We start from the raw sequence: 14,686 nt of genomic DNA, 5'->3' as shown, positions 1-14,686 counted from the left end.
TCCTGAATCCAGGGCGGTGCTTTATCCACTGCGCCACCTAGCCGCCCCAACTCTGCTTATTTGTTACAAAGATTATGTTTTTCTTTTTATTTGGAAGGGGAGAGAGGAGCAGGGATGGAGAAGAGAAAGAAAAGTGTATCACAGAAGCACAGATGAGAACAGTAAGAAGTACAGAAGGAAATATGAATAAGCAAGACAACTCTAAAAGTGACATGTTAAATTTATTATAGACTTTTTAAAAGAAGCAAGCTATGTAGAATAGAGATGAGTGGCTTCACATGCAATTCTTTTTTTTTCCTACTCTAATCTAAATATGGAAATAGTCATTTTTTGGATGTTTCTTAAAACTTTAAAAATTTTAAAAGAGATATCAATAAAACTTTAATATAAAATGGAACAAAACATTTATCTCTTATCTTTCATAACAAATATCAATCTAAAATTTTTTTAAAGACTCTTTAAAAGACAAGAGCAACAGCACTCATTCAAAACAGCAGCAATTCCTATTAAAAACACAAGAGAGCATAGGAAAAAATGGAGCTTACCTTAAAGGAGTAATACTTATGTAAAACTATCAGTGAGCATTATCTATAATAAGGATAAACTAGAAGCCTTCCCAATAAAACAGGGGTGAAACAAGGATGCCCATTATCTCTTCTAGTATTTAATATTGTACTAGAAATGTTAATTTTGCAATAAGAGAAGAAAAATGAAAGGAATTAGAATAGACAATGAGGAAAAAACTATTGTTCTTAGCAAAAGATATGCTAGTATACTTATAAAATCCTAGAGAATCAACTAAAAACTACCTGAAATTATTAACAACTTTAGCAAAGTAGCAGGATACAAAATAAACCTACATAAATCATCAGCATTTCTGTATTTTACCAACAAAGTCCAGCAGCAACAGATAGAAAGAGAAATTCCATTTAAAATGACTATAGATGATATAAAATACTTGGGAGGCTACCTGCCAAGACAAATCCAGGAACTCTATGAACACAACTATAAAAGACTTCACACAAATAAAGTCAGATCTAAAAAACTGGAAAAACATTAGTTGCTCATGTGTAGACCAAGCCAATATAATAAAAATGCCGATCCTATCTAAATTAATCTATTTAGTGCCATACCAATAAAACTATCAAAAATATTTTATAGTGCTAGAAAAAGAGTAACAAAATTTATTTGGAAGAACAAAACCTCAAGGACATCAAGGGAATTAATAAAAAATATGAAAAAAGGTGGTCTAGCAGTACCAAATCTCAAACTATATTATGAATCAGTAATTATCAAAACAATCTGCTCCTGGCAAAGAAATAGAATGGTGGGTCAGTGGACTAGAATAGGATTGGAATATACTATAGTAAATGACTATAGTAATCTAGTATATGATAAACCTAAAGATCAAAGCTTTTGGAAAAAAACTCATTATTTGACAAAAACTGTTGGGAAAACTGGAAACCAGAAACTAGGTAAAGACCAATTATCTCACAGTGTATACTAAAATAAGATCAAAATGGGTACATGATTTACACACAAATGATGATACCATAAGCAAATTAAAAGTGTTTCTGTCAGATTTATGGACAGGAGAATAATTTAGGATGAAAGAAGATATAGAGAGCGTTACAAAATGTAAAATATATAATTTTAATTATATAAGCTTTTTCACAAAAAAAATGTAAGCAAAATTATAAGGAAAGCAGAAAATTAGTAAAGAATTTTTGCAACAAGTATCATTGATAAAGGCCTCATTTCTCAAATATATAGAGAACTAAGTAAAATTTATAAAAATACAAATCATTCCCCAATTGATAAATGGTCAAAGGATATGAAAAGGCAGTTTTCAGATGAAGAAATCAAAGCTATCTATAGTCTTATGAAAAAAATGCTTTAGATCACTATTGTTCAGAGAGATACAAATTAAAACAATTTTGAGTTATCACCTCACACCTGACACTTGACACTTACTAGCTGTGTGACCCTGGGCAAGTCACTTAAACCTCACCCTGCCCCCCCCCCCCCAAAAAAAGGACTAGTAGTATGGTAATGTTCTACATAATTGTGCATGTATAACCTATATCTGATTGCTTACCACCTCAGGAATGGTAGAGGGGAGAGAGAGAAAGAGAGATAGAATTTTAATCTCAAAGTTTTATTAATTTTGTTCCCCCGGGGCAATGAGGGTTAAGTGACTTGCCCAGGGTCACACAGCTAGTAAGTGTCAAGTGTCTGAGGCTGGATTTGAACTCAGGTCCTCCTGAATCCAGGGCCGGTGCTTTATCCACTGTGCCACCTAGCAGCCCCACAACACTCAAAATTTTAAATAAAAATGTTTATTCTCTCTCTGTCTCTCTCTCTCAAATTAGTCCCCCCTCCCCCCCAAAAAAAGACAGAAGAGCAGATAATGGAAGACGACTATAAAAGTGTGGCAAAGTTCTGTAATAACGGCTCAGAATGAGCAGAAGCTGGTAGGGAAATCTAAAGACAACAAAAAGATTAATTTTTCTTTTAACTATATCAAGGAAAAGAAAGGATGGGCCCAAAGCTCAGGTGGATGGGACAATGAAGACTGATGATGAAGAGAGAGCAAAACTAGTCAACTCTTATTTTGCTTCTGTTTTATTTTCCAAGGAGAACATTCTTTGAAGTAGGAAGCCTCAGGCAAAAATGATTAATCAAGGGTTGTAAACCAAGATAAGTAGGAGGACAGTAAAAAGCATCTATCCACCCTTGATAAATTCACATCACTAGTCCCAGATGAAGTATCACTTTGGGGGTACTGAAAGAAATGGCAGCACTTCCTGCTAAGATGGCTGTCTGAATGGAAGGCAGACCACCCATTAATTCTATTTTTTTTCTTTTTTCTTTTTTTGGTGAGGCAATTGGGGTTAAGTGACTTGCCCAGGGTCACACAGCTAATAAGTGTCAAGTGTCTGAGGTTGGATTTGAACTCAGGTCCTCCTGACTCCAGGGCCAGTGCTCTATCCACTGTGCCACCTAGCTGCCCCTACCCATTAATTCTAACTAAAACCTAAATTTTCTCTAGACTGAATAACAATAAAAAAAATCAGTGAGAAAGTATGTTAAGTGTCTTCCTCTATCCCAGAAATGCACAAAAAAAGTCAACTAAAAGCCCAGAGACAATAGTACAAGTAAAGTGAGTTATGGTGTAACTAGAGACAAAACATATAGCCTTCAAGGCTCTGTGTTCAGAGATAGGAAGAGTAGAGTGATTCCCTGAGAAAGCTCCAAGATTGGGACCTTGGGAGTCCCTGGAAATTAGCAGGACCAAATAACCAGCACAGTACCAACTAGTGTGGTGCCACAGCGCTTAGATCAGGACCATCCAGGGCCTTTGAGGTTCCTACTTTTCTGTTCTGAGACTCCAGAGTAGGCTCTGAAGATCCAAGATTCTGAATCTCAAAGATCCATAGGATCTTTGGAGGCAGATTATAAGGGATTCAGTGCAAGAACAAGCAGGACTGATCACCCTCCATCTCCCAAGAGTGAATCAAGGATTAGCATATGGTCCTGGCACAGAACCCCAACTCAAGAGCTAATACTGGAGGAAATGAGTAAATCAAAGAAAACACCCACCAGTATCAAATTTATAGCAGCTCTAACTCCATAATACCTGCAAAACAGGGAATTAAAGGAAAAAATAGATTTTTCCAAAAGAACTATAATGGATATGTAGAAGAAAAGAGGAGATTTTTTTAAAAAGAAAAAAGAAAAGCTCTAGAGAAAAGAATTAGAAGGAGAATAAGTAGTTCAGAATAGAAATTGGTCATCATTAACCAAGATATGGAACACCTGAAAACTAGAACAGACAAAATGGAAATCAGTGACTTCCTAAGACAGAAAGAAATTTTAGAAATGAATCAAAATACTGAAGGAAAAAAAGGGAAGAAAATGTAAGCTGAATTAAAAACAAACAAACAAATAAAAACTACTGACCTGGAAAACAGATGAAGGAGAGATGATTTAAGAACTGCAGGATTCTGAAAACCATAAAAAAAGAGCCTAGACACCATATTTCAAGAAATTATAACTGAAAACTGTCTAGATCTATTAAAGTAATATAGCACTGGCCTCAGACACTTGACACTAGCTGTGTGACCCTGGGCAAGTCAATTAACCCCAATTGCCTCACCAAAAAAAAAAAAAAAGTAATATAGCAAAGACAAAAAGAACCCATCAATTAGTTAATAAAAGGAACCTTAAACTGAAAACATCCAAGAGTATCTGGACCCAAATCCAGAGCTTCCACATGAAAGGAAAAATAAGAAAATACTTAGAAAGTAACATGTTATGTGCCAGGGAACAATCAGTATCACATAAGACATGGCGGTATCTTTTAAAAACCAAAGGAAAGCTTAGAATACAATATTGTAAAAGGCAAAGGAGATAGGCCTACAACCAGGAATAATTTGCCCTGAAGAACTAAATATAATCCTATGGGGGGAAAATGGAATCCAGGACTTTTTTTTTTTAATTAACGTATTTATTTATTTAAGTTTTCAACCTTTGTTGTTTAGATAAGATTTCTAATTTCAAATTTTTTCTCCCTCCCTCCCCTCTCTGCCCCCCTCCCCTAGACAGCAGGCAATCTGGTATATAACATTAAACATATTTCTGCATTACTCATGTTATACAATAAGAATCAGAACAAGAAGGAAAAACCTCAAAAAAGAAAAACAACAGCACCAAAAACAAAAGAGGTAGTATGATCCAATTAGCGTCCATATTCCACAGTTTCTTTTTTTTTTTTTTCCTGGATTTGGAGAGTCTTTTCCATCATGAGTCCTTTGGAACTTTCTTGTACCATTGGATTGGTGAGAAGAATCTAGTCTATCACAGTTGATCAACACACAATAATGATGATACTGTGCAAAATGTTCTCCTGGTTCTGCTCATCTCACTCATCATCAGCCCATGCAAGACTCTCCATGTTTCTCTGAACTCCTCCTGCTCATCGTTTCTTACAGCACAATAGTATTCCATTACATTCATATACCACAACTTGTCCAGCCATTCCCCAATTGATGGGAACCCCCTCAACTTCCAATTCCTTACTATAACGATTGGAATGTCGCCACCTGCTGGAGACTTACTATAGAAAAGCTCTGCCATGAGGTGAAGATCTCTGAGGGCAAGACCATGCATCTTTTCTTTGGCATCAGGAAGTGACGTTTGCTTGTGGGAGGAAGAAGGGGGAGCCTGGCACTCTGATTCAGGTGGAGAAGGGAGCTAGAAATGTGCTCTCCCTTTAATAGATAGATGAATGTAGGCCTTTCTCTCTCTCTTTACCAAATTCTTGTTCTCCTTAATAAATGCTTAAAAGTCTAACTCTTGCTAAAGCTCATAATTGAATGGCAACCACTCATTAGATATTTTAGACAGTATAGCTAGAATTTTAGCCTTACATTGCCACCACAAAAAGAGCAGCTATAAATATTTTTGTACATGTGGGTCCTTTTCCCTCTTCCATGATCGCTTTGGGAAAAAGACCCAAAAGTGGTATTGCTGGGTCAAAGGGTATGCACAGCTTTATAGCCCTTTGGGCATAGTTACAAATTGCTCTCCAGAATGGTTGGATCAGTTCACAGCTCCACCAACAATGCATTAGTGTTCCAATTTTTCCACAGCTTCTCCAACATTTATTATTTTCCTTTTTTGTCATTTTAGCCAATCTGATAGGTGTCAGGTGGTACATCAGAGTTGTTTTAATTTGCATCTTTCTAATCAATAGGGAATCAAGGACTTTTAAGCATTTCTAATTTAAAGAATAGAACTTTGGGGGCGGCTAGGTGGCACAGTGGATAAAGCACCAGCCCTGGATTCAGGAGTACCTGAGTTCAAATCCGGCCTCAGACACTTGACACTTACTAGCTGTGTGACCCTGGGCAAGTCACTTAACCCCCAATGCCCTGCTTTAAAAAAAAAAAAAAGAATAGAACTTTGAAACCCAGATCTAAGCTTGGAAAGTTGTAGAAAGGTAAATTTATCCAGACAATTGGAAGGAACTACATATAATGTGATCTAATACTAACATTCTAATATGGAGAGAAGAAACAACTGTCCCATCAGAACCTTAAAGGGTATTGAGGGAGTTGAGTAAAAAAAAAAAAAAACTGTCCTGAGTGTGGATTTATTTTATTCTGAGGGTTTGAAGAGGAGAAAGAGAAGGCAAGGTAAAAGGATATACATCACACCAGTATAGTAGAAAGGAAGGAAAAGGAAGGGGAGTGGGGAGATACTTGCTATTTCTTATAATTAGAGTTTGTGAGAAGACTATACAAACATGAAGAAAGGGACAGCGAGAGCAGGTATATGATTAACCTCACTTTTATTAAAACAAAACAAAAACAAAGGAGGGTTGACCACAGAGAGTTTCATGTAGAACTACATCAAACTAAGCAGGGAAACAAGCTGGGACTACATGAAAAAGACCCTCCACAATATAGCATCACCATAACTTTCTAGACTTTATCTTTTACTCTTCCATGTACTCTGTGCTCCTTCCTGCCAAATTAGATCACTTGCCATATACCTCTATGGTGAACACTTATCACACCTCTGACCTTTGGCTCATTCCATTCCCAAATGGAAATGCTCTACTCTTTCCTACCTAGTTGACTTTTTACCCATCCTTGTAAGCCACCTCTTCTAATAAGCCTTGCCCAAACTCCTTCAAATATGACCTATTATTTTGCTCGTGCTGCTCATATCATTTGTCATTTGTACTGTAATTATTTGTATATGTGCCATATCCCCTACTGGACTGTATAGGACATGAGGATGGGCTGTGTATCTTATCTGAACTTTGCTTTGCAATAAGCACTTAAGTTTTAAGTTGTATCTCAATCTTGGCCATAAATAATATTTCATCTTGGTCATACACCTCATCAGATTTGGCTCCAAATAACCCTTGGCCACTTCCAAAAATCAAGTTTACCCTCAGAGGATGAGAATATTCAAAACAATTTGCTGTGTGTACTCTGGTACCCTGTGCACTACCTTGTGGTACCCTCATTTATCACTTAGTAAGGATGAGCAAGGGTCTTGAAAGTCAAATAAAGATAAAGGAATTTAAATTTTACCAGGCAGGTAACATGGAGCCTTCCCTGGGTTTTTAATAAAGAATTGATATGAACAGATTTGTATACACAAAAGATAAGCCTAGTAGTGGTATGATGGATGTTTTGGAGAAAGAAAAGAGGTGAGATGAAAAGACCTGCTAGGGATCTATTGAAAAAATCCAGGTAGGTATGGGGCCAATGAGAATAGCAAGGCAAAGAACAGATACGAAACATATGATAGAGGGAAAGCTAATGTTACTGCTTTTTCATGTAGTTCATAAACTGAATCTTTCTCCTCATCAACAAATGTTCAAGTGTCTATTCAATGTAGGGACCAAGACTCAGAAGTAAGAAAAATGTCTGGAACAATGGTCGCATCACCAGACTAAGCCTTATCCTCTCAAAGCTTACACGTGTAAGCTTTGATTTTTTATGTTTTTTAAAGTCTTGTTGATTTTAATTTTAATTTTTAATTTTGTTATAGCTCACAAGGGAGCAATATAATAATACACAGTAAAAACTTAAGGTAACATTGTTAACTTACAAGATAGCTACTGTTAGTCTCTCACTACTTACCTCCCCCAACACCAATGTTATCCAGGGGTTCTTTTATACTTCCTTATATTTGATCTACAACCACCTTCTTTCACACTACACTGAGCATTCCTAGTCTTAGTATTAAGGAAATTGAGTATTCTAGAAATGATCAAATGGCTCATTCATTCATGCCGCAATCATTTATAAGGTGCTTATTATGTCCAAAACATTATGAAGGGCAATGACAAAGCCTCCCTCATTAATTTTTTTTAAATTTTTTTTTTTAAGTGAGGCAATTGGGGTTAAGTGACTTGCCCAGGGTCACACAGCTAGTAAGTGTTAAGTGTCTGAGGCTGGATTTGAACTCAGGTACTCTTGACTCCAGGGCTGGTGTTCTATCCACTGTGCCACCTAGCTGCCCCCATTAAATTTTTTAAAACCCACAAATTTTAACAAGAGTCAAATTAATTGAGGGGAGGACGTGTTGTTAAAATTGATTAAAAAAAAAACTATCTGGGAAGTGAGACTGATTATTTTCACTTTTTAAAAAAATGACCAATACTACTATCGGACACAGCTGATACATTGTTTGCTTTCACTGAATTACTTTTTCTGCCTTTTTTGTTATTTATTATAAAGGGATGACTTGTTGGGTAGGGGAGATGGATGAGGTATTTGGGAATGAAGATGATATAAAAACTATATAGATATAGATGATATATGTAGAAATATACATATGTAACTGTATACAATTATATATGTGTATATATGTAGATAATGTTTTTGTTTTTGTTTTTTTGGTGAGACAATTGGGGTTAAGTGACTTGCCCCGGGTCACACAGCTAGTAAGTGTGTAAAGTGTTTGAGGTAGATAATATGTTTTTAAATGAATAGCTGTTACTTGAAAATTGGTTACTACATCCATCCATCTATCTATGTATCTATGCATGTATCTATTTATGTATGCATGCATGTATGTATGTATCTATCCCCATGTGGTAGGAAATGAGCAACCATAAAAGAAAATCAAAATATCAGTAAAGTTACCAGTAACTCTAAAGGTATATAATTTGCATCTCTTAACTGAAAAAGCACCGAGTGCTCCTAAGTAAGATTGGGAACATAGTTCTTGAGTCTGTTTGCCTCTGTTCAGTTTTTGATGTGTAACAACATTTCAGGAGATGTTACTGCCTCCATTTTTGGAATATGAAGAAGCTTTGAATGTCTAGTGGTAACAAGAATGCCTCAATGTTCCCTCAGAAATGCCTGACTACAGGACACAAAATGCACATCTCCTGTGCAAAGGCAACAAATGCTCCAACGTTCCATCCTTACCTTTCTGTACTGAGTAGCAGACAGCTCTCTAACGAGCTCTTCTAGCTTCTCTTGGTTTCTTCCACAAAGAATTAACTTAGCACCAGCCGCATAAAAAACTTTAGCACATTCTAAAGGAAGATACAACAAGAACAGAACTTTTATAGGTGAAGAGATCCAAAATCATTCTCTACTAATGTAACTAAAGGAATACTTAATGAAAATTCAGAAGATACAGGCGACTGTCCAATGCATCTCTGCCAATACATCTCACCCCCATGAGCACTGTCTCCTACTTCTGGGGCCTATGTTCACAAACCTGACTCTCATTTTCACAACAGAGCCCCACATAGCAAAGGATTGGAAATTGAGGGGATGCCCATCAATTGGGGAATGGCTGAATAAGCTGTGGTATATACAAGTAATGGAATACTATTGTGTTGTAAGAAATGATAAGCAGATGGATTTCAGCAAAACCTGGAAAGACTTACATGAATTGATGATGAGTGAAATGAGCAGAACCAAGAGAACATTGTACACAGTTTCAACAACACTGTGTGATGATCAACTGTGATGGACTTGGCTCTTCCCAGCAAAGCAATGATCCAAGACAATGCCAAAAGACTTATGGTGGAAAATGCTCTCCACATTCAGAGAAAGAACTATGGAGTCTGAATACAGATTGAAGCATACTATTTTCATTTTTATTGTTTATTTTTTCTTTTGTTCTGATTAATGTAGAAATATGTTTAACAGGATTGTAATGCATAACCTATATCAAATTGCTTACTGGCTTTGGGAGTGGGGAGGGAAGGGAGGGTAGGAGGAAAATTTGGAACTCAAAAAATGTCTTTACTTGTAATTGAGCAAAATAAAAATAAATAAATAAATTTAAAACCCCAATAATAGAGCCCCACAGCCCCTATGTCTGAACTGTCCTAGAATTTTTTTTAAAACCTGAATCATGATGTGAATTAAGGCTTAAAGCTACTTGTTTAAAGAGTTGCTACCCCCATATACTTAGCTAGAAGCCCAAGACAAATAGCAGCATTGTTGCTAAGTGTGTTAAAAAGAGTAGTAGTTCTGGGATATGCAGTCTCCATAGTGGTTCTGTGTGATATGAATAATGAGGCTTTAGACCATAAAACAGCTTTTTAGTATCCAGGATATAAAAGAAACTTTTTATCTTGGTATCCATTTTTAAGGTAGTTCCAAGTTAGAGAATTAATGACTTCACTGCCAAGAAGAATGAGAAGGCAGGTATTGGTATTAAGGTATATTCTTTTAGTCTAAATACCCTTTCCCCAGTATTGTTTCAAACTTCTTTGTAACTATAAGAGTTCAAAGCAGGGTGGGATAGGAAGCCATAAGACTGTTTCGTACATAGGGGCTCTTCTTCTCAAGGAAAAAAGTCCATAAAAAAATTTTTAAAATTAAAAAATTAAAAAAAAGAAAAAAGTCCATCATTATAAGAATCATCCTAGTTCCATTGTTTTAAAACCCTCTACTTCTCACTGAAAACCACTCCAAATGGTCTTCCTTCCTACTGCTCAACCTCAGTGCCAAATTTCTCTCACCAATTTTACATATCTATATGAGTACATTATTTCTGTATGTAAAAAAAAAATGCACTGGGGGCAGCTAGATGGCACAGTGGATAGAGCACCAGCCCTGGATTCAGGAGGACCTGAGTTCAAATCCCACCTCAGACACTTGACACTTAGTAGCTGTGTGACCCTGGGCAAGTCACTTGACCCTCATCCCCCCCCCCAATGCACTTAAGAGCAATTTGGAACTATGACCAAAGGGCTATAGAACTGTGCATACCCTTTGATCCAGCAATACAACTGCTAGGTTTATATCCCAGAGACATCACCAAAAAGAGAAAAAGACCTATTTATACAAAAATATTTATAGCAGCTCTTTTTGTTATGGCTAAGAATTGGAAATCAAAGGAATGCCCATCAATTGGGGAATGGCTAAACGAACCGTGGTATATGATGGCGATGGAATATTATTATGCTATAAGAAATGACAAGCAGGGTGACTTCAGAAATACCTGGAAAGCCATGTATGAAATGATGTACTGTGAAGTGAGCAGAACCAAGTGAACATTGTACACAAAGACAGCAATATTGTTTGATGAAGGACTGTGAATGACTTGATATTTTCAACAATGCAATGATCTGAGACAATCCCAAAGGACTATTGATGAAACAGACTATCCACCTCCAAAGAAAGAACTGATATTGATGGAACAGACTGAAGCATCCTATTTTTCCCTTTCTTTCATTTTTTTTCTTCTAATCAAGTTTTCTTGTACAAAATGACCAATATGGTAATGTTTTACATAATTATACAAGTATAACCCATATCTGATTGTTTGCCACCTCAGGGAAGGGGGAGGGGAAGGAGGGAAAGAGGGATAAAAATTGGAACCCAAAACTATAAATAAAAATGTTTACTATTAAAAAAAATGCACCTGCATTGAACTCTCTGAGAGAAAGATACTCTCTCAATTAAACAAGGACATATTCAGTTGCATTCATACTTGTCTGGCCATCTTTTAAACTAGAGTTAATAAATTTATTCAGTGGGCCAGGCACGTGACTAGCAATAGAATGAAAGTTCCTTCAGGAAAGGGATGATGTTTTTTGTCTTTGTGTCTACACGGCTGAGCACAGTGTGGGGCATATGACAGATGGCAGGTCATTGCTAAATGCTTCTTGAATGAATGCATGATGAGCCAGGTTGCAGGCAAAGACACTGCTCCAATACCAGCTGCAGCAAAATTAAGAACAGGACCCATCATAGTAAAGGGTATATACTTTTGCCAGCCTTAGCAGGCACTATCTGCTAGGGTCAGTGTAGTGTTGCAAGCTCAGACCATCCCTCTTAGCAATGAGCCAAGCTTCCAGGAGAAACTGTTAGAAAGATTTCTCTTAAACTCAGAGGGCAACATTTTAGAGAGAAGGAATGTTCTCTAATGTTCTCTGTCATTCCCAAAGGAATGTAAAAACTTTTGATGGAGACTAGATAAAGCAATACACTGAACTACTTTGGGATATGCTCCCAAAGGGTGGGGAAGAACACAGAACTGAGAAGAGTACATCTTAGGAAGGTCAGTATATAAATAGCCTTTGAAAAATGATCGCCCAAACTCTATGCTAGATCTGAGAGCAGCAAAGCCAAATGGGAGGAAGTGAACCTGTACAGAGAGGAACTGAGATAAAACAACATGCTGGAAAATCACTCCATTTCCCATCCATAGGAAAGTTTTGTAGAAAAAAAAAATATGAGGGCAGGCTGGGGAGTAGTGAGGGACAGAGGAGAGGTGTTGTCCCCAGAACTATCACTTATCTGGCCATCATGCAGTTCTCTGTTGTCAGATTTCTGGGATTCCCTCCTTTGTTAGCCCCTCACTACTTAAAATGGGTATATAATTTTTTTTTTTTGCACGGGGCAATGGGGGTTAAGTGACTTGCCCAGGGTCACACAGCTAGTAAGTGTCACCTAGCCGCCTCCTATAAAAATATTTTGTTCCTTTATTTGACAATACTAAGATTTCTTCTCGCTAAAGAGAACAAGTCATATGAGAGTATGGAAAAGAGAAAAGAAAGTTTGGAACAGCTTCTGTAGGGACTGAGATAGAAATCAATTAAGGTGGAGCCCAAGGATTAACTTGCTAGAGTGAAGGTCTGGCAAGATAACACAAATTTGGAGTGGGCCTAGTTAGGATGTTTGCATGACTTTCTCCAGCTCAGTCTAGCAGCATGGGAGTAGAACCAAAGTAAGCAGATGGTGGGAGTAATGCAGGGTTGGGATTTGGTAAAATGTGAGCAGTGATGGGACAAGATTGAAAAGGTGAGCCAAAGAGTCTAGATTTAAAAAAAAAGAATAAGAAAGTAATGTGAGAGCAGTAGTCAATGGCCCCACAAAGTAATGAGGGGTAGAAGAATTGGAGGTTATAACAAGGGTGAATAAATTTAGGGGGGTAGCTAAGTGGTGCAGTGGATAAAGCACTGGCCCTGGATTCAGGAAGGTCTGAGTTCAAATCTGGCCTCAGACACTTGATACTTCTTACTAGTTGTGTAACCCTGGGCAAGTCACTTAACCCTCACTGCCCCACAAAAAAAAAAAAGAATAAATTTAGGAGGAGTATGGCATAGGGAAAAATAGAATGGCAGGTAGTCATGACTGGATAAAGGAACTTCAGAGTTCTTGATAATGGAAGTAGAACAGTTATAGGTTATGTCAAGATCAAAATGTAGCTCAGGTAGAACAGAAAAGTAGATAAGAGGAGATTAGATTAGGGTGTTTGAGGGAACATGAACAAGTATGTTGAAATCCTCTAGTAAAAGAGCAAGAGCTGGGAGAGAGTTCTTTTTTTTTTTAATTTTTAATTTTTTTTTTTTTGGTGAGGCAACTGGGGTTAAGTGACTTGCCCAGGGTCACACAGGTAGTAACTGTCAAGTGTCTGAGGTGGATTTGAACTCAGATCCTCCTGAATCTAGGGCTGGTGCTCGATCTACCAAGTCACCTAGCTGTCCCAAGAGAGAAGTTCTGAGACTGTCTATTACGTACTGAACTACAGAAATGAAAGAAAAGTAGCTGAGAGCCATAGATAACAGCCAGCAGGTTTTAGACTGGGTAATAAATTTGGAAAGAAGAAACTTCAAGGGAGAGGTTGCTGTGTGAATGCAGAAGAGGGAGAGTCTAGAAATGGCAACGTGGAGAAAGGAATATTCTGACTCCTCTCCCCCAGTATCTAAATAATTCTACCTAGGATATGTGAGTAAAACACAGTTGTACTATTTACCTGTTCCACCTAGTGAGAGAATTGAGTCCCCCATATCTAGAATACTCTCCCTCCTAAGCTCTACCTTTTAAAATCCCTAATGTCCTTCAAGGCTCAACTCAGCACTACCTCCCACACTCTTTTAGGCTCCCAGGTGCTAGTGCTTGGACCTATTTTGCCTACTCTTTCATTAGTGAGCAACATACTTGGGAACTCACCTTTCCCCAGTCCAGATGTTGCCCCTGTAATCACGACTACAGAATTCTGGATGTAGGCCTTCATTCGTATCCACTGTAGCAACTTGAAGAGACCGAAGATTCCCATACAGCCAACCAGCAGGGGGATGATGGCCATGGAGGTGATACAATCCATCAGCTTCCCCTTCAGTACAATCCTCCTAGGGGTGTCAGGTGCAAAAAACAAGAATGTTTGTGGCATACTAAGTAGAATTAATAATCCCCTTCTTTCTATATGAGCAATATCCCAGATCTCTTTATCAAACCTAAGCTCTGAGCCCCAGCAAATATTGCCTCCTTCCCAAAGTATTATAATAGCTATTTAGCTTCCAAAAAGCTCCTTTCCATAACTTTTGTTGATATTAACTTCTCTTCCATGTGGTTTTATTTCCATCCATATGTGTGTATATATATATTGGTTATATATATGTTTCCATATATATGTATATGGAAATATATATATATATACACACACACATATAAACAAATTGTATATGTGTGTTTCCATATATACATACATACATACAAACATACATACACACATGTGTGTGATGCTATCCCGTACAACAACTAACACTGATATTACTAAAGTTGCATTTACATTATTTACATCATTGTAGTGACAGATGAGTTGCAGCACTGAGCTGCAGACATATTTAACAAAGCAAAATTCACTGGCGCTCAAACCATAGATTTTCTTTTGGGGGGGGGGT

General features: G+C 37.3%; 1 protein-coding gene across 2 annotated transcripts in view; it reads right to left on the bottom strand.

The window, feature by feature from the left end:
* The window catches only part of DHRS7B (dehydrogenase/reductase 7B), a 67,908-nt gene that overhangs the window by 17,898 nt on the left and 35,324 nt on the right, over positions 1-14,686 (bottom strand). For both annotated transcript variants that reach the window (XM_043985507.1, XM_043985514.1), the window contains exons 2-3: positions 13,956-14,134; positions 8,961-9,070 (exon numbers count right to left, since the gene is read on the bottom strand). In XM_043985507.1, coding sequence (XP_043841442.1) covers positions 8,961-9,070; positions 13,956-14,134 — 289 coding nt within the window. The remainder of the gene's footprint in view (positions 1-8,960; positions 9,071-13,955; positions 14,135-14,686) is intronic.

The sequence above is a fragment of the Dromiciops gliroides genome, chromosome 1, assembly GCF_019393635.1.
Source record: "Dromiciops gliroides isolate mDroGli1 chromosome 1, mDroGli1.pri, whole genome shotgun sequence".
Taxonomy (NCBI): Eukaryota; Metazoa; Chordata; class Mammalia; order Microbiotheria; family Microbiotheriidae; genus Dromiciops; species Dromiciops gliroides.
This window is presented reverse-complemented; position numbering and strand designations above follow the sequence as displayed.